A 20,103-nucleotide genomic window follows, 5' to 3' on the forward strand; every position below is an offset into this window, starting at 1 on the left:
CTTAATTATGTTCACCCTTAGGCCTTAAAACCCTTAATGATGACTAATTACTTCTTCCTAATGTTCTTTATTACAAAAATGCAAATTAAACCATACTCTCCTTCCTATAGTATGTGATTTAAAGCACCTTGCCCGGAGTTGTTTATTTTATTCCAATGCTCTGAGATGTGACATTAAATCATATATTAACTGCAGCATGATGATGATTTTAAATTGTGACTTGTAGATCATTTGAAGGTCCCTTCCAACCCTAACCATTCTATGATTCTATGATTTAACCAAACACATAAACACAAAATCTGTTTCATAACATAAAAGCTACCATAGGCAGTATTTAATTTCTATTAATTTCAGAAGGACTAGAGTTATCCACCTACCTTCTAAGAGGAGCCATTGCATACATAACTTTGCTGTAGTCATCCAGCATGGGCCCATGAGTGTGCAGTAGGATAACATTGTAGCCCACCAATGCAATCAACATTATCACCATTTTCAACTCATAATTTATCCTCAGGAAAACAGAACACGAAATGAGTCCTAATATGCAGCTGTATATAAAATACTGGCAAAGAAAAATCAAATGGAAAATACTTAGAATTTGGCTCTTCAGTAGGAAATCATACGTAATAAAATGCTTAGGCTAGTTTAAAAACCAAATTATTGACTGACCAATTAAGCACAGAATTTCTCAGAACTTGAGATATTATGTTTTACAGATAGTCAATGACAACCAGATGATGGTATTTAATAAAATAGGCCCTTTTTCTTACTAGGCTCCAATTCACCCAAAACACAATAGAATCCAGATTATACTCCTACTTTATACTCATTAATTTGCACCTTTTGTCACTTTTGATTTACTCATCTGCAGTCACGAGGAGTGCCTATTCATGGAACACCATTGCTGGTGTTGAAGTCTAATGCAAGAGCCTACTGCCAGCAGACTGACAAAAGATTTATTCCTGTTCCACTCTATGGTATTCACTCATGCTCGAGTTCAATAACTACCCCGTGTGTATTACTAGCATAAGGGTCAAGGTAAAATGTCTGAAGATCTGAAAACAACAATTTAATTGCCAATATTTGCAGTATTTAGAAATTGATGCAACACACAGTTGTTATGAACCTCACAGATACGGAGTTTTACAAACTCTAGAAATAAAGCTAAGATATGAAGGATATAAAATTATTAACATGGCCTATGTATAATATAAATATAAAAAATTCCTTCTGTCAAATCCTGGAGTTATGACTACATAAGAACACCTTCAATTACGAAAAAAAGCCTTTTCTTTCTTATGTCATATAGATCAACAAAAATATATATGGTTGAAGTTAAATTCCTGTAAAAATATTTTCTCTCAATACTTTCTGGAAATGGATTAAGGCATGAAAATCAATGCTAAAACAGGAAAAATAAATTCTCACTAGAATCATTATCTTAGTCCTTAACATACAGCACCTTTGCCAAAGGAGCTTCCTGAAAATTACAGTCCTGCACCTTGTAAGAAAGTTGTCTTTTCTGAAACTACAAAGCATTCTATTTCTAGACACGCTATTTTCAGGCTACTGTTGACTTGTTGATAGCAGTACTTTCTACAGAACCTGGATCACTGGATATTAATTTTGGAGGATCACTAAGAAGAATAATTTTCACAGTACCCATCAGACAGGATTGATCTGCCATCTGAATCTCTGTCGTTACTGTAATTTGCTTACAGACCTGCTTGAAATACGAAATAGAAAGAACTGCTGTTCAGAATCACCAAAAATAAAACTTCTCTGATGGCTGCATTCCAAAGCAGGTCACACTCCAAATTCAGTGTTACGTAAAAGTAGCAGCATCCATTTTTTTTACACTGTAAGGCATTCTACTTGTGAAATTACTTTCCCCAAAAGAAAAAAGCAAAGAAAGGCAGCCTTGAATCCACAAGTGGATGCAGTTTGACAAAGACCAAGAAACTTCCAAGTGGAATAGACAATCTCTGTTAGTGTTTCATAGGACTACATAAGCTAGATAGAAACTTTCAGCTAAGACTTCAAAGAAGAGTGGATGGATTAGAGAAGAGTGGCACCACCAAACATTGAAGAATGCAGGCTCCCATATTGTGTATTGCAATGCAAGATTCCAGTAAGTAACAAGCGGATCTGGAAATGAGTCTGTACGCAACTCTGCTTGAACACCAGATTTTGAAGGTTTTTTTTTAAAGTGCCACCTTAAATAAACCTTTTTCCAACTGTATCTTACATATATTCAAGACTATTGTTTCTGAGTGCTCAACACTGCAAACAAATTTTTCAATTCCTGTCAAAGGAACTGAAATTTTGCCCTTTTAATAACAGAATTTGCAAATTTTAGTAGACACTTAAAGTACTGTAGCTTGAATCCTTCTCTAACCCTTAGAGATTATCAGACGAATGCAAAAGGGCTTGAAGAAAAATCAGAGGAGGAACTCAAGACAAATTGCTTCAAAAGGTACAACGTAGAGGAATAAAGATAACCGGCATTCTAGCTAGCTTCTCAGAAGGATGCATGCAGCTACAACACAGGCAAGACACTGGAAAACAGTAACAATGTGGTGAAGGAACAAAGTATCCATATAAAAAATCAAGACTGGTGGAATTACTGTCGTATACATAGCATGAGCGCTCTGGTCTTTGCAAAGCTCAAAAATTGCAAGCTGTCAGGCAAATGGCAGCCTGTCTCCTGGGCCAAGCGTTCTGTTCTCAGTTCATCAAACAAATATGAACACTCATGAATTAATGCCCATCTGGGGAAAAAAAAAAAAAAGACAACCAGCTTTTGTGTGCAGGTATACTGGGCTTGTTTCTTACTGAAGACTCGTTTCAGGCTTGCTTGTCCTACACCTCTGTACAGCCTACTGAAGAATAAAAAGGGCTCAGACCACACAGGCGTTGAGGCTTTTTCCAAGGCAGAGAGTTGCAGTGAGTTGCAGTGATACCAATCCTTTGTAGCGACCCTGACCAAAAGCTCACTGCACCATGAAGAGTAAGCGACCCATATAGCAGTGAAGCTGAGCAAGTACAGATCCGTGCTGTGCTCTGGATATCCATTGGCTGTGGGACGACCTCAGCCAGCTCAGCCAACATACTGCAACCAAGGAGCCTGCAGGCAGCTCCCCCTTGGTAGCAGCAGCTGTGCCACCTGTGTGGCCTCAACTTTATCTATCAGTGCAGCAGCAAGTTCTCATGGACATCATTTTTGTCTGACAAAAGAAATGATGAATAGAAATGTTTCCTTTTAAGAAAAGAGCTCAAAAGAGGAAAATGCTGCGTAACCTCTGCATAGATGGGATCTGCACCACATGCTGTCCCTGACTGGAGGACCATCCGATGCTGCACGATTCAGAGTTCCCAGTATCTGAAGGGATATAACTCCATCTACCCTCTAATGTTACCCTCTTTCTTTCTGTGCTAGCTCCAATAAGTGGTGTTTTAACCAATACCTTACAGAGTCTGAGTGCCTATCTTACCAGGATCACAAGCCCAGTGCCTTGCACCGGCGCACTACGCCCTTCAGATTTTATCTCCAGCCCCGGTGCATTTTGTCTTTTCTCTTAAAATTTAAGACCTACAGTTCCGTGGTTATAAAGATTTTTACTAAAGTAAAAAGGGATTCTACTCCAACATGTCTATGGAGAAAAATGTGCGAATAAAGTAATTTTGGAATTCCCTAGTCAAATAAAGTGCATTCCAAGACTGCATCTTTTAGAAGTCAGTATTATGACTTTTATTTATTTAACATGTGGAGGTGACAGCACTGATACTACACTGCATTTTATCACAGGAAGAGACACGCATGACTTGAAGTCTCCCAGGCCTAACTTCTATTATATGGAAACTACAGAAGCATCACAACAAAACTAAAATAACTAAAACCAAAAATAGTCCCTAAAACTTACTGTATAATCTTTCCTAAGTCTTTAAAAAGAGCAAGCAAGCAAGCAATACAACTCAGAAAAATCATTTGGGAGGGTGAAGGAGGGGGAGAATCAATCCGTATGCTTCAAAATGAACAGGAAGTTTATCTGCATGAGTAAAGATTAAAGCTAACACACAGATTCAAATGATTTAATTTTTAATTTAAGAAAATAAACATTTGTCAGCTTAAGTATTCAATATCTCATTCAGTAAAGAAAGAATAATTTTATTTCCAGATTAAAAAAAAAAAGATCAAAATTTGTAGCTTTTTCAAGCTGGAAGTTTTGCAGTGCCTGAGGATGAAAATTATGTGCATTTGAGAATTGTTTAATAAAAAATGTGAGGGAAAAAGTGTTTAAAAACTTCAGCCAACCTAACCTCTTAATTTATTATTATCAGAAGTGACATTTTAGCATAATTTTTGTGCCAATTTATCAAAGACAAAGTTTTTTTTTGATGAAAGAATACCTTTTAACAGTTTTAAATCTGTAAACCACTAATTGTTATAAATGTGCTAATCACATGAAGAGCTGACAAATATCCTAGTTATATATGTGAAACAAAGAAAAAAGATACACAATTTTTTTTTTTAAGAACAGCAGATTGAATCTTAATAATAAATACAATTCATGAAAACTGTATCCTTCAGATGCTTGTTGGAGAACTTACTGGTAAAAAAAAAAAGAAAAAAAAAACCTTTCAAGATGTTTAAAACTATAACAAATAATAGAAAACTTACTAGAAAACCTACTAACTAAAATAGCAAACAAATATAAAAGAGCATTGGAAGCGTTCATTTCTATGTGCTTGCGAATGTGAACATACGCAGAGACTGGGAGAAGGAAAACATAATTTCTTGGACAACAAGGATAACTGGATGTCAGGGCCAAAAGAAGACCTAGGCACCTATCCACACCTGCTGGTATTTAGTTAGCTAAATTTGAAAATGAGAAACAGAAACTCATGCTCTCTTGTTGCTTTATCAGAGAGATGCTGAAAATTTGAAAGTGCTGCAGTTACTGCAACTACTTTTTTTTGCCCAGGAGAGTTCTATACAAAATTAGTATCTTGCTTTTGTGTGTGCCTAGGATTGTTTAGCTTGACATAATGAATAGCTGTTTCACGTAAAACATATTGTGTGGAAATCAGCACACACCATTCTGGTACTGGTCTCATCAATTCTGCATAGATATAAAATAATCTCCCTTTTTCTCTCGCTGCTTCCTGCTTATTCATCCAAGGTCTATTGACCTATTTTAGCATAATATACAGTTTGCTATGTCCAACTGCAGGTCTTTTGTAATCCCTTCAAGAATCATTGCTCTCAAGGATACAGATCCCATTTTTTTGCAGGAGTGTCCTTCCCCTTCGTCTGGCATGTGCCACTGTGCTTTTGTTCACACTAAAACATCTTCTTCAAATCAGCTCAGATCTTTTAAAAAGTTTATATAGTGGTGCGTGAGTGTTGTATTTCTCCCCTCTCATCCCACCTCTTAATCAAATACGCAATGACAGAGGTGTGATGATCATGGATTTCACATTTGCTGTCAGGTCAATGATGAAATTGATGAGTATTTTCAGGTCTACCACTGGTCCCTGCAAAACTTGTCTGCAGACCAACCTGGTTTTCTCCCTGACAGCAATGTGGAGCTTTCAGTGCACAGTCTGCTTTGCAGTCGCCGTGTGTTCTCCTGATATCTCGTAACGCCCATTTGTTGGCATGGGTGAGCTACGCTTCTCAATTGCCAGATTGTTTCCTGCTTTTCAATCTGACATTCATTAAAACCTCTATTTTCAGAAGTACTAACCTCCTTTAACTTCCCACCTCCTTCAAATGCAGTTGCAGTTTTAAAAAAAAAAAATCAAGCTTTTGCTGCAGTCTTAAAAACTGGTGGGTGTTTAACTTCAAGCAGATCCAGCAACAGTCAATTTAGCGTAATTGTTGTAAACAAAGAAAGAAATGTAAAATGAACTTACCGGTAGGAAAAAACAGTTGTTTTGTATACACCACTGTGTCTGATTACTCGAATTAGGAAAACTTGCATTTGATGAATTAAGAGCTGAGGGAAAAGCTTTCACGGCACTATCCAGGAAAAACTAGAGGAAAACAACATATAATCCATTAGCTTGTCAGCTGTTTAAGGTCAAAATAGAGAAGAGAAATGGAGAAGCGGAGAAAGCCTTGCCAGTAATCATTTAACTTTGGTATTTCACTGCAAATCAAAATAGAAAAGGGAAAATGACATCACTTGATTACTTGTTCCTGCATGCTCAAACAAAACCAACTTTGTTAACCTCTACTGACACCTTCCATTTGAATAAAAGAAGAAAGGCTTTTTGTTATCTTACGTTCATATATCAGAAGCTCACACACATGAGAGATGATGATGAAATAAATTCAATATGAATAATTCCTGGGTTTGTCTCTACTGGATGTCCTATTTAAACACAGCAAGAATTAAAGAAGAGTAAGAAGTCTTTAATGAAGTAAATTTATACAGATGTAATCCTTCTCATGATAACAATGGCAATTATATTGGTACTAATGTTCCTGAAACAGAAGAGTGGAACCAGTATTTCCTGGGTCATCAAATTCAGCCAGTTGATGTCACAGGGAACCACCATCATACAGTACCTTTTGATGTATTGATCCAGTGCTTTCCTAATGAGTTAGATTTGACTACATTAATTCCACTGTTTTGAATCTCACAACTTAAACTCTTTCTAAGTTTAACCAGCACTCATGGCAAATTCCCATGGGTTTTTTCCCTTCTTATGCTAATCTCATCCTTTAGCTTTCAGATAGCTTCTTTCTCTCCCTCATATTTATGTTGCCAATATTTAATGCCGTCTCAGCCTTCACTATACTCAGCAATATACGTTTTTCTAGTTTCTTCCCAGAAAACAAGCTCTTCATTCCCCATATCATTGTAATAGTCACCCTCTGTACATACTTCTTTCAATTCAACCTTCTGGGTGACCAAAACTGCAAACACGCTCCTCAGATTTTATCAGTGAGTTGCGCAATAGCATTAACGCTAATTCTGCAGAAAATATGTTTTCATACATCCTAGAATGGCAGCTGCCTTGCTCACAGCTACAAAACCTTAATAGTTCACTGTATCTCACACAAGTGGGGTTCAGACAGATCATGAAGTTACAGCAGCTTAACGTGCTGCTGCATATTGACGCAAACCGAGCCACCAATATCACGTTCAGCGAATGTTTTCTTCATTGGGACTCACTTAGCTAAATGTGGTTTATACTTACCATGAGTTAAGGTTATTGTGATTCAGCTGAGTTGTCATTAAACCCACATAATTAATCAAAATCCTGAACTCATCGTGTCTCTACCTAATGAATTGTCAATTTGTACCAGAATTTGTTGTCACTGGTCTGTCAGACCAACTGTAATCTTGCACTCAGTACTCAATTTCATCCTTGCTCTTTTACTCAAAACCTCAGCTGACTTCCTTTCTAAAATCCCAAGCCTTCCCTCATAGACATTGCCTGTCACCTTAGTTTCATCAGCAAATTTCACAGTCCCTCTCATACACTGTAGATGAAAATCCACACCAGGCTGACCACTGCAGAGCTCCACAGTTTGCCTGCATCTGACCCGCTGTTCTCTGCACATAGCCAGTTTGTAACCCACCTCTAAATTCTTTCCCACCCCAATCTTCACCTACTGTCCCAGAGAAAAAAAATGCTTTGTTCACTCAGAGTAACCAAATTTGAATCAAAATGGTTTATTGATTTACTACCACTAGATCTGGTCAGCCAAGTCCTGAAAACTTCCAAGGATGGAGGCCCCACAACTGTTGGCAATGCATCCCAGCGCTGTACTACCTGCACAGTGACTTTTTTTTTTTAAAGACTATCCAACCTGCCAAGCCACCACTCGTGGTCAGTGTCCCTTTATATGTTTTGTGGCACTGCTGAGAAGAGTTTGAAACCATTATCAATGTAACACCCCTTCAATAGAAGCAGGACCAGTTGCACACTTGTGAAGGTGACCAATATGCCATCTGTTACCAAGACTGCTTTACAAGAAGTTGTCACGACCTCTGGAGTAACATGCAGAATGGGCTCACCTTTGTTTGTAAAGTTGCACTTTCAGGTTGTCTTCCTTACAAACATGCTTCTCTGACTGTTTATGTGTAACTGCACTTAATTAACCTGCAATCAGTGAACTACACATTCAGGATCAGTATCAGTAATACGACAGATAAATCACAATACCAGACCCTACAAAATGTTAATAAGCACCCACAAATTTTGAAACATCCTTCTATAACTGATCCCTAAAGCTCTGATTGTGCACAGGCACAGAATTATATGCACATCCACCCCTTCTCACAGGAAGTGCGGGTTAAATGCACACACTCTCTCTTCAAGGAGTGTGGGTTACTCTACTTGCACACCTCTTCTGTCAGGAGATGTAGGTGCTCTAGCTTTATGTGCACCTGTGCAGCTCCCTACAAATTGTTAATGCACTGTGCTGGTGAGAAAGTGGCCTGTGAGTTCATGTGCACAGACAAACCCGAGATGTGAGTCCCTGCCTGTCATGGTCTGCAGCTGACACTGTCCCATGGGGAGGCTGCTCTTGCTGGCAGAGGCAGAGGTGTGATGCCAGAGGGGGGACTTATGGCAGTGTCAAACCAGGCTTTGACAGCTGTTTCCACTCGCAGGTCTCTGCCTCCTGTTATGAATTTCCACGCTTCTTTCATACTTTTGTCCACATGGTTTCCTTCTTTGCTTAAAATTCCTTTTGAAGTACCCTGGTTTCTGTTTAACCCAGCTGACGCTGGACTTGGTCTTTAACAGGAACAATTCTGGGCCAGTGTCTGCCAGACAGTTTTAAGTATTTAATTCCCCTCCCTGCCCCCAACTATTTATACTGGCATTCTCTTCTTAACAGGTCTTGTTAACCAGGTCATTTGCCAAGAGTGTACAAAGAGTCTCCACATCCCACTAACAGTGCATTTACTTTTTTTGCAAACATGAAATAACTGTATTTAGTTTCAGAATCCCATCCCATGCATGTCCACAGAGCAAAAGATTATATACCATGATGAACTCAAACACAGTGATATTATATATATATATATATGCATATATATTTATATACTTTCAATTCTATTACAGCATTTTAATTTTGCCCTGTAAAGGGCATTTCTAACCTATAAAAGTTACCTGCATACAAAGAATGCTATAGGAAATGTGGCACATCTATGAACATATAAATACACATAGAAAGGAAAAAAAGGATATGGAAATGTTGTCATCTCCCATGAGCCAAACAACACTTATTTCTGAATGATGTGTTTGTACTTGTCTTTCTTGTCTCTCATCAGTTATCTACATCTGCTATCACGCTTTGGAGATACATATTGTTCTTCAACATAGTATTTTTTTGGAAGAGACAGCTCAGTCCTGCTATGCAGTCACACCTACTCAAATGACTCAAATGAAAGCAATATTTTTTATGAATACCAATGTTTGCCAGGGAACATCTGAGCACACTACCATTAAGTTCTCATTTTAACTTTATATATTCTAACAGCTTTTTCTTCTCTTGTGTTTGTATAATCTGCAATCTTCAGTTGTGAGTTTTTTGCCTCTTATGATGAAAATACCTGCTGTGCTGCTATTTCTTTCAATAGGAACCATGTGGTGACAGACCCTCCCCCCACAACATGGGATAAGCAAATTTGTGCATCTCTCCTTATCTGACCCAGAATCTGCACAAGACTACATAATGCACTGGTTTAGATCTTACTAAAAACAAAGCTAACTTTCTGACCGTGGTACTTTTAACCCTTCTGTACAATCCACAAGGCACCAGAACTAAGGCTTCACAATGAACATGGTCAGATAAGCTGTAAACATGGCCAAGTCAAATGGGTTGTCTTACCAAGCAAGTGAGCTTGCTGATTTCCATGTTAATGTGCATAAAATAGCATCCTACTCAGAAAAAGCAGAGGTGGCAGAATTTAATATTGTGGACTAAGTGGAGTAATTAAATGGACACTGAATTAAACGATTATGGAATAAATAATGAAATGCGTAAAGTTTTAATAGTTACTGTGTGAATGGGTTGACCCCGTGACTGGTGGACAGGAGGGAGAGAGTTGGGAAGTACACCTCCATTAAACAGAGAATCATAAAGCAAAAGGCAAAATTAATTGATTCAAGTGCCACAGATAGTTCAACTGTGCTCATCAACCTATGGTAGCATAACATCATGCAGACGTCATCTGTAAAGACAAATACTACTATAATTTTCTGTGCAAAAAGAAGGCATAAGCTGCCCTCAGAACACTAACAAGTGTGCTTTCACGTACCAGCGAGAAACTCGCCAGCCTAGAGGTAAGTTCTTTAGGAAGCAGGTGCTCCAGGAAAAGCAATTCCAGAGCAGAGCTGTGCTTAGTCAATGGAAACACATAAGCAGCAAAACTAAAGGTCTGGCATGCCACCAAAAAATGCAGCTTAACTGAGTTTAGCCCATCAAATGAATGGGATGTTTTCTCTTCCTTATTACACAAAATTACACTGGAAATGGACATGTGAGGACTATAAAGAAAAGTATAAGAAACATTTTTGTCACCATCCCTCTCTCTCCCCACTACCTCCTGGCCTTATATGAACACGCAACTATAAATTAATTTTCTGTTGTTCCAGAAAAGCTATACAATCTCCTTAAGAGACAATGGTCTACAGTTTTTATAGTGCTGTTGTAAACAAAGTTGCTCATGTTTGTGCCCTACTCTTTTGTTCAGAAAAAGACAGAGTGAGAAAAGCATACTTTTAAGTATGGCAGAAACATGCAAGTCTGCTATCAGGTTGAACTAGAGGATTTGCATTGTTCTTAAAACAAAAAAAAAAAAGAAGCAATGATGCTTTTGCTCAGCATTGCTCTTTTGTTTGAACCTCTAAGTCAAACATGCAGGACTCCTCTTGTTAATTTGTAATTTTTCTACCAACTCTCCAAATATTCATGTGGCATAGGTGAACCTTCTTTTCAAAATGCGTATCACTGCTTCATTTGAAAAATGCTACTTTGTCTGATAGCTGAGTCAGGAATTTATGCCCAGATCCCCAAATGAATGCCCCAAGAAAAATTTTGAGAATCCCAAATTCTGGTATCATTCCTCAGCTTCACAAGCTTATAAGCAGAAGTTTAACGAGAGCCTAAGTACTTCCCTAGACGATTAAGGATTTTTTTGAATAAACAAGAGGTGATGCTGAGATATTAGTTATTTGGAAAAGGAAGATGAAGATCCAGAGAGTACTGCATGGAATAGGATTTTCAGAGCATTTTGTCTCTGGGTTTGTACAAGACTTCTTAGCTTCCAAGTGCTCATGCATCAGTGTTATTTGGTGTCCTGTGGTGTGTTTGTTGCAAATAGTCAAAGTTACCAAACTCAAGTTGCTCGATAATTTACTTTGATTTTTTATAAAAGTTTGTGTGCCAAGTGAAAAGGCATAACTATCTCTGTGTCCCCACATGTTCGAGTCCCAGCCTTCCTGCAGAGGCAATATGCAGTGGCAAGGAACTGCCTTGTTCAAAGCTCTCAGCAGCATTTTGTAAGAGAGACAAGGAGCCTGCTGGGCTTTTACAGACCCAGATATCATCATGATCTTTAACAGATATGGAGTGATATTCACTTCCAGGGGTTCATCTCTGTTGGACTGTGAAGCAAACGATCATGTGACAGCACGACTCCCTCCCTACGCCCTTGAAAGACACCAGAACTGCTGTAAACATTATTTCAGGACTGTTTTTGCCAAGTGCTTGCTATCTATCTCACCTGCTAGTGCATCTCTGCTAGTCCAGTGTACCTAGACTGATATGGATTTTAGTAAGTTTCTTAAATTCTGTCTACAATCTGGAATGGATTGGTGATGAGGCCCTGCACGTACTACTTAAATGACATGACTGCAGCTGTGCATTCCCCTTTCTCCTTACAAATCTTAGGCTAGGTCAAGCTCCAGGCAGTGTTGGCCTATTCTTCTTAAAAGAAACGCATTAGGCACCCTTCAAAAGAGGGTCTTCAATGTGCTAGTCGCTGTAGGGACATTTAATTACAGCGTATCTGCCAAAGAGCTTGCCTATGAAAAATATGGCACTGAACAAGGTCAGCAACTGTATTAACAGAGTTAGCTACACTAAAAGGAAGGTGTATTAAATAAACCAGCTTTCTACTATGAGAACAGAAGCATGTTTGCTTAATTATTTGTCATTATTAAAACACACGATATCAGCCATGACTAGAGAAGAGAAAAATATGGGGCCAATACTTGCATAATTTAAGAGAGCTTGTGCTCACAGATGTACATTAAACAATGGAGCAGAAATACTCAAACCTCTGTCAGTCTCTACATTTCTAAAGACATGTTCTTTCAAACAAAATAGTCCCGTTGTTCAAAATTCACTGGACAAAAGAGAGGAAAGCAAGTAACATCCTAACTCTGAAACTTGGTAGTTAGGGCACCTTCCTGGGACAGCACAGCCCTGAGACCCTATTGCTGTGCCAAGAGTCATTCATGGATTTGATGCAGAACTCACTGAAATAGAGCTCTTCCAGGGCTCTTTAATCATGCCACCTTCACTGAGATCACATGAATCCCAGAGGATGGTGAGGCAAAATCATTTGATGTATCATATACAGTCATTCATTTAGCTTCCAAGAGTCAACCCTTTGTGGTCATACAGTCCTACTCTCTCTCTGAGATATCTGAGTTGTTCCCTGCAATATACTTTCTCATGTTACTCCCACCTGGAGTACTGTGTCCAGCTCTGGAACCCCCAGCGTAAGAAGGACATGGATCTGTTGAAGCGAGTCCAGAGGAGGGCCATGAAGATATCAGAGGCCTGGAGCACCTCTCCTATAAGGACAGGCTGAGACATTTGGGGCTGTTCAGCCTAGGGAAGAGAAAGCTCCAGGGAGACCTTATAGCGGTCTTCCTGTACCTCAAGGGGGCCTACAGGAAAGATGGGGAGAAACTCTATAGCAGGGCCTGTAGCGACAGGAGAAGAGGTAATGGTTTCAAACCAGGAGGCAGATTCAAACTTGATATAAGGAAAAGATTTCTTACAATGAGGGTGGTGGAACACTGGAACAGGTTGCCCAGAGAGGTGGTTGACGCCCCATCCCTGGAAACATTCAAGGCCAGGTTGGATGAGGCTCTAAGGAACCTGATCTAATTGGAGATGTCCCTGCTCCTTGCAGTGGGGTTGGACTAGATGGCCTTTAAAGGTCCCTTCCAACCCAAATGATTCTATGATTCTGTGTTCTGTATAATGCAGGTCAGCTTCACAAAAACAGTCTTCCTCAGCCGTTGATTGTTGCCTTACTCTCTATATGGCACCAGATCTAATGCTGAATGGAAGTAGCATTAGTCACCCTCTCCCTTCAGCTAAGAGGTATTTGATAGCTGTTTTTTAATTTCCCTCCACTGACATGACTATATACCTCTCAAACATGAAGACTAGAGTCAGATATCTGCTGAAACAGCTAATTTGAAATAAAATTGCACCCCTACTCTTTTCTAATGTCCCTTGACCATAAAGAGCGAGTTTTATTTGACATTTTGGTCTTAATTATGATTTATTAGGTGTGGGATGGTTAGACACTTTTTGTCTCCATTAAATCTTAATGGTTACATTTTGCTTTTTTCTACTGAAAGAGTTCATGGAAATAAATGCAGTTAATGGACTCCGCTATTAAGTACATGTTGCTTGGAGATATAATAATGATACTTCAGAGTCTCTCCCACAATTTGCTATTAATATTAAGGAAATGCAAATTTCACAATCACATTTAAAGTCATTTTTGCTAGTCAAACTATTAAGGTTTAGTTTCAAGGTGGGAATTGTACTTAAAATTATCATCTCATGAATATCATGGAGCATGATTATTTGTAATACTGCAGTCATTACTGATAAGGCACAAAGACTTTAAAATACAGACTATTAAGTTTTACTGTAACATTCAGTCCACATAAAAATGGACTTGGACCAATAAAATTTTTAAAAAATTAAAAATTATGTACTAAGCAACTCCTTTTTTGCTAAAATGTCTTTTACTAGTTGAAGGCCTAATTTGAAGTGGGCTATACACAATAGTAGAACTTCAGTCTAAGGGAAAAACAGTTGCTGACCATATCTTCTTGTATACTTTTTAACTTACTAAATAAACATACAGTTGCACGAACTCTAACTTAAAGCCTACTTGAAATCCAAGTAGGTTATTTCCTTTCTTCTTATACATTTATAGAGTTCAAAATAAGAGAAAGTCTAATCTGACCTACATTTTACAAGCTACTCCATCTCCGGGTTTTGTCCTGTAGCAGGCCAAATAACTTTTGCTCAGCTAAAGGCTGTAATTCATAAAGGCATGTAGTCTTCAGCTGAGGACAAGAAGTGATGGAGAACCAACAACTTTTCAGAATAATTTGTTCCGACTGCTAACTGCCTTCACTGTTAAAAAGAGAGCTTATTTTCTTATTTTCCAGCCACCCTTTCTTTGAGTTTTTCCTCTGCCAGCCTTAAACATCAAATTCAATTAGCTGAATTTTAAATTCTTGAGCACGGAATTGTTTTTGAGTCTATCTCCTCTCCTTTAAAAAAGCAGGAGAAAGAAAGGAAAATTTCTACTTTCCTGAAAAGAAAACCAACAAAAACAAGACTAGGATCACTTAATAGAAAAAATGGAGAGAAGATTCTACCAGAAATTTCAAGTGTTCACATTTAAAAGCTCACAATATATCATCACTTCATTCTGACAAGTTTAGTACTTACTGTAACAAATGATTGACTAAGGGTCCCCTGAAATGTTGTGGGAAAACAAAGTAGAACAGTGTAGGAATTATCAATCTTTAAGTTCTTTACAAACCTCAAGTAACAAAAGTACTACCAACTCAAGGAAGTGCTAGAGTTGCATTTTCAAAAGCACTGAAGTGCAAATCTCATTCACTTGAAATGTGACTAATATCTATGCATTAATGTTGTAATGAAAACATTACCTAAATACATATTACAGTTCCCATTTTGCAGACACAGAACTGAGCTGGAACACTTTCACAGGTTTATGAATAAAGGAATCAAGCTCAGCCCATAGGGGAAAAAAAAAGGAGTTTTTTTGATTCCATATACTGCTTATCCCATTAGACAATACATCCTTCAGAATAAACGAAGATATTAAGATTCAGGCTTTATGCAGACTAATGACAGATCTTCTCTGTATTTGCTATAGTTACAAAAGAATAACAGAATTACATGAATTTTTCCTATTAGGAGAGAAAAGAAAAGCACAGGTTGAAATGCCTAAAGTAGAGGTAAGCTCTGACAAACTTGTAGTTCAGTACTTTTGAAGTTTCGATGTAACTTTGAAAGTTTCTCCTTTTTCAAAAAAAAAAGACAAGCACATGAAATTCAAGAATGTATACATTATGATCATTTTGTGACCAGCAGAGGAGCATCACAAATCTGAAAAAGCCTAGCTTGTTTTGCACAAAGTCTTCATACATCCTGTGAGGAGATACTTCATTCTTTGAGCAATACTCCATTTTTCTAAGCGATGCATAGATCAGCAAGGGATTTGAACAATTCAAACTTGGGATTTAACTATCTTCTATTCTTTATAAATTACAATTTTCTTTAATAAACTTAGCCAAGATCCAAGCTCTTGCTAAGTATGCTGTTTGCATATACAGTATGTTTTCTTTTGTTCTGCATTACATTTCTTTCTCTGGCAAACATTATCATGTTAGTTCCTAGCACAGCCATGGGCCATTAATTCGACATCTAAATAAATACTGAACAAAAAAAAAATCTTAAAAGGGCCAAAAAAAAGAGAAAAATTACCCCTTTTTCCCTTACCATGTTGAATACAGCCATAGTTAATATTATAGCAGTCGTTGTCAATGTAAGAGTAATCCGTGGCCAAGGACGGTTTGCAATTATTCCAGATGATTTCAGGATCCACAACAATGAAGCTGATGCTTTCTTGCTACATTGCTAAGTGCGAAGAGTTTAAAAAAGAGAAAATTAAAATAGTTTTAGTGTATTTAATTACTGTAAACAAGGGTAAAATGCTCAAGATTGAGGGCAGCATGAATCTTGAAATATTGTACAGAAGTCTTCAACTATTCATTCAACTCATAAGAGTTACAGATCATGATTATACATGAAATTAAATGCAAATTTAGTTAAAATATCTGCCATAATATCAATTCTGTTAAATAATTACAATTTGCAAGTACCTTATTAAACATTCAATATATATTATTAATAATAGCAAATACAGAGTTGACAGCAGTGTCATTGCCTTTAATATTAGTAAAAAACAGGCAAACAAATTGACCTCCCCACTATCAATAGAAAGAGCAATATTTAGTAACTGCTGGAAACTTCAAAATTTAAATAATGACTCTGCACAGACTTGGACAGCGAGACAGAGATCTCCTTATGCAGGATAAAGGCTGTATACATAGATATAACTTTGGCGGTCTACAAAACAGTAGAGTTTCTGGGTTTTTCTTTCATATGTTGAGAGATTTGTTTGATAATTTATTTTAAGTGAAAGGTAACTCAGCAAAGCAAAACAACCTTCCCTAAAACTACCTAGAAAACAAGTAAGCATTTCATACAAGAATCAGACCTACAGTCTGACACAAAGAGTATGTAGTGAATATATAGTGGCAAAAATTAACAGTAAAAAACTCTGACTCATTTAACCTGCTTCCAAGAACACATTGCAATAGCCTCCATTCATACAGGCATAGTTCCTAGAGTCACAAGATGCTCACACAGAATAAACAAAAATTTGTGGCACATCCGATAAATATTAATTTTCCCCAAAGTTTAGCAATGAGGAGATAGGGTTGTCTAGAGGCATCTTGTGCCCTTTCCAAATGTCAAATTCAGCAAGACGGAAACTCCTCTCAAAAAGGCAATGAAAAGTTAAGGAACGTAGCAGTCCCACAAAAGTATTTGCTTTTTATCAACTCATTGTCTCTATTTACAGAATATTATCAGAGATCACTTTACTCATTGTTTTCACCCCAGCCACAGCAATCAGCAGAGATACAAGCATAGGAAGTCCCCGAAATGAGAACTTAATTTACAGGACTTATCTATTAGTTCAAGTTCAATAGCTACGGCACATCATGCAAAATCACACTATTACCCAACACACGTGATGCAGTTTACATGAAGATCTTCATCATACTGCACATAACTATTTCGCTTCTAATTAGACACTATTTGGACAAGTCCACTGTATACCTAGAACTTTTTTTTACATATTGTTTCCTTTTATGACAGGGAGTTTTGCATACTGTATTGGACAGATTCTGAGTGAATGAAATCAGTTTCAGGAAGAAAACTTTTGTCATCCTTGCCACTTTAATAACGTAAAAAGCACAAAGCCTAGATTGCTGCTGTTGCTACAGAAGGAGAGTGTTCAACTGGATGCAGGGGATGGATCTGTGTGAAAATGAATAATTCAGTTATCTGTCTAGTCTGCCTAACACCTAATGAGTCAGGGAGCATGGATTATGGTCAATTAAAACAGCCATGAAATAGTGCCTTAAATTGCTCTTTGCCTTTGTTATAGCACACCTGGAGCTTTACTGCAACTTCACCTACATTGTTCTGTGATTTTCTTCCAAGTTTAGAAGTAGCTGGAATAGTTTAAGTTGGATTAGGGACAAAACTAGGCGGAAACACTGAGAAAGTACAAGGAATATAAAGTGGATTAGTTACAGAACTTTAAAAAACAAGGCTCAGTAACAGATGCAAAACAATATTATAAAAAAGATGTTTTCATGTTTTTCTAGTGCTAAGCAGCACAAAATTGAGCAAACAAACAACTTGTGTAAGTTTCACACAGAAAATCTCTATTGAATCCCAATATCTAAATATATGAATGTTGGCGTCAAGTGATAGAAACTTCTCAGACTTTTCGACTTTAACATCAACACTTCCAATTGTTAAATCTGAAGTTTCTACACTTTTTTTTAAGCAATCACTGAAAAAATTACAGTACAGAATTGCTGATATTACTCAGCAATGTCCATGCTGAGAACTGCATTTATTGCTGAGGACTGCTTTATTGCTTTCCAAGTACCTGTACACTTTTGAACAGACTTACATAACTTCTGTATCAAAATTCCTTGCAATAACTCTAAATTTCCTTTGTTTGCAAGATTTTTCATCAATATCATCTGACTTTGCTAATGTATTTTAGCAAGGAGGAAGTTATTGGACTGATTTTCTGTGTTTCTTTAAAAAGTAATTTTTACTTCCATTTTAAAAAAATATGGGCAAGTTTACCACTAAGAAAGTTGTGGAGAATAAAAAAAAATAAATTTCAGGAAACAATATATCATTCAGCCACTGTGATTAATCAATAAAGAGATTGCATTCTTCCAGCTTCTATTGCTAAAATTACAGATATTGCTGGCTCTGACCTGAAGAAAAATGTGGGTGTTTCTAGACTGCAGCTTCAAAAATGAAGTTGTAGATAGTTATTTCTACTTGTAAACCAGAAGCACACCAGAACTCAGTGATGTATTTCTTGACAGGCTGTTTAACGGAAAGCTCTGAGTTCTGGAGGGGAAGTACCACTGTTTATTTGGTACATCTATCATGCTCATCTGGTTTCTTAAATAGATGACAGGTCTCTCTAAGAGCAGAGAGAGCAGTCTACATAGGTTACGCCAATGAGGCTCCTGAAAGAAAAATCTGTGAAAAAAATCTGATTAACACTAAAAATATTTAAACCATTGAGTACAATTTCCTTGGAAAATATAAAACAACACACTGCTGATCAGTCATTCTCTGTAAATGAACAGATTTGCTGAACTTCATTCCACCTGTAAGCAGTCTAAATCCAGTCTCTAAATTCAGACTCTTAATAGCACCAGCAGAACTATGCAGGTTTATTTTGCTGATTCATTAACTTATGTCAAGCACTTTTTCTTGTAATGTTACATCCTATTTGCAATTTTCTTAAGAAAATGGAGAATGAGATGAGAGGAAGAAAGTAATAATTTCTGGAAAGCATGCCAGAAGGGTAAGACATCAGATCTCAGTAACATTAGCTTCTGTGTTTATTCTAAGCAGAGCTGGCAGAATATGGTTCAGTGTTTATCATACACCAACTAGAAATAATAGGTATATGTAGTACGAAAGGTGACTAATGTAATACCGTTTAATCTGAACATGTTAAATCTGATATGACAGCTCAGCATGATAGTGAGTAACAAATTATTTTGAATATTCAGATTATTAAAATGTATCCTGTGTTGCCTTTCCACACACAAAAACCCTACTTCAGCATTTAACAAAACGAATGCTGTCTTTCTGAGTGAGTTCAAGGAATTGGTGTGAGAATTAATTGTGACAGCTATGTCGTAGATGAAAGACAGTGTCGCAAGAGCTGTCACACGTCTCCTTCACATGCTATCAGAGGTTGGAGCATCTTGACTGAAGACCTCTTATTTACAGAAAGCCAGTGAATCACATTTTCTATTAATTTTCTTTTCATTTTGCATTCCAATACAACTTAATATTTTACTAATACTGATGTCACAAAGAATGAAATCAAGACAAAAAGCCCCCAAATTCAGATTTTTTTTTCACATGCTTGTTTTCACTCAGACTTGAAGAACACCACACTTCAAATCCAAAGGACTGGCTTACAGTGATTACATTGACCTAAGCTTGGAGAAGGGTGATTTTTGTATAGAGACACAAGCTTATAATTTACAGACCTTCTAATGGTCCTGTTGTTGATAAAAAGGAGCAAAGTGCTTCTAAAATGAGTACTGTAACACTAAGCTTTTGAACTCCATGGTGGCACCTGTAAATCTAAGCCGGGGATTTTGAATCATAAAGAATGCATCCAGAAGAATACTCAACTTATATTGGAAACTAGTTTGACAAAAGCTAGAATCCTGAATAAAGAAATAACGGGAAAAACTAAAGCTGGTATCCTTCACAAACGGTCACATTAAAATGTGGTTCACTTCAACTGTCTCCTTCAAAGGAAAGAACATGGCAGTAAGCTCTATAAATATGCCTTTAGGCACTCAGAGTTCAGTTCTGGTACCTCCTCTGCTGCTTGCCTTGTTCAAGAAAACGTATAG

At 37.4% G+C, this 20,103-nt stretch overlaps 1 protein-coding gene across 1 annotated transcript in view; it reads right to left on the bottom strand.

The window, feature by feature from the left end:
• ADCY2 (adenylate cyclase 2) overlaps window positions 1-20,103 on the bottom strand; it is a 225,742-nt gene that overhangs the window by 23,102 nt on the left and 182,537 nt on the right. Inside the window, exons 16-18 of the mRNA XM_086740408.1 lie at window positions 15,830-15,967; window positions 5,920-6,039; window positions 378-562 (exon numbers count right to left, since the gene is read on the bottom strand). Of these exons, the coding sequence (XP_086596534.1) occupies window positions 378-562; window positions 5,920-6,039; window positions 15,830-15,967 (443 nt within the window). The remainder of the gene's footprint in view (window positions 1-377; window positions 563-5,919; window positions 6,040-15,829; window positions 15,968-20,103) is intronic.

Source organism: Chlamydotis macqueenii, chromosome 2 (genome assembly GCF_036417535.1).
Source record: "Chlamydotis macqueenii isolate bChlMac1 chromosome 2, bChlMac1.mat, whole genome shotgun sequence".
NCBI lineage: Eukaryota > Metazoa > Chordata > Aves > Otidiformes > Otididae > Chlamydotis > Chlamydotis macqueenii.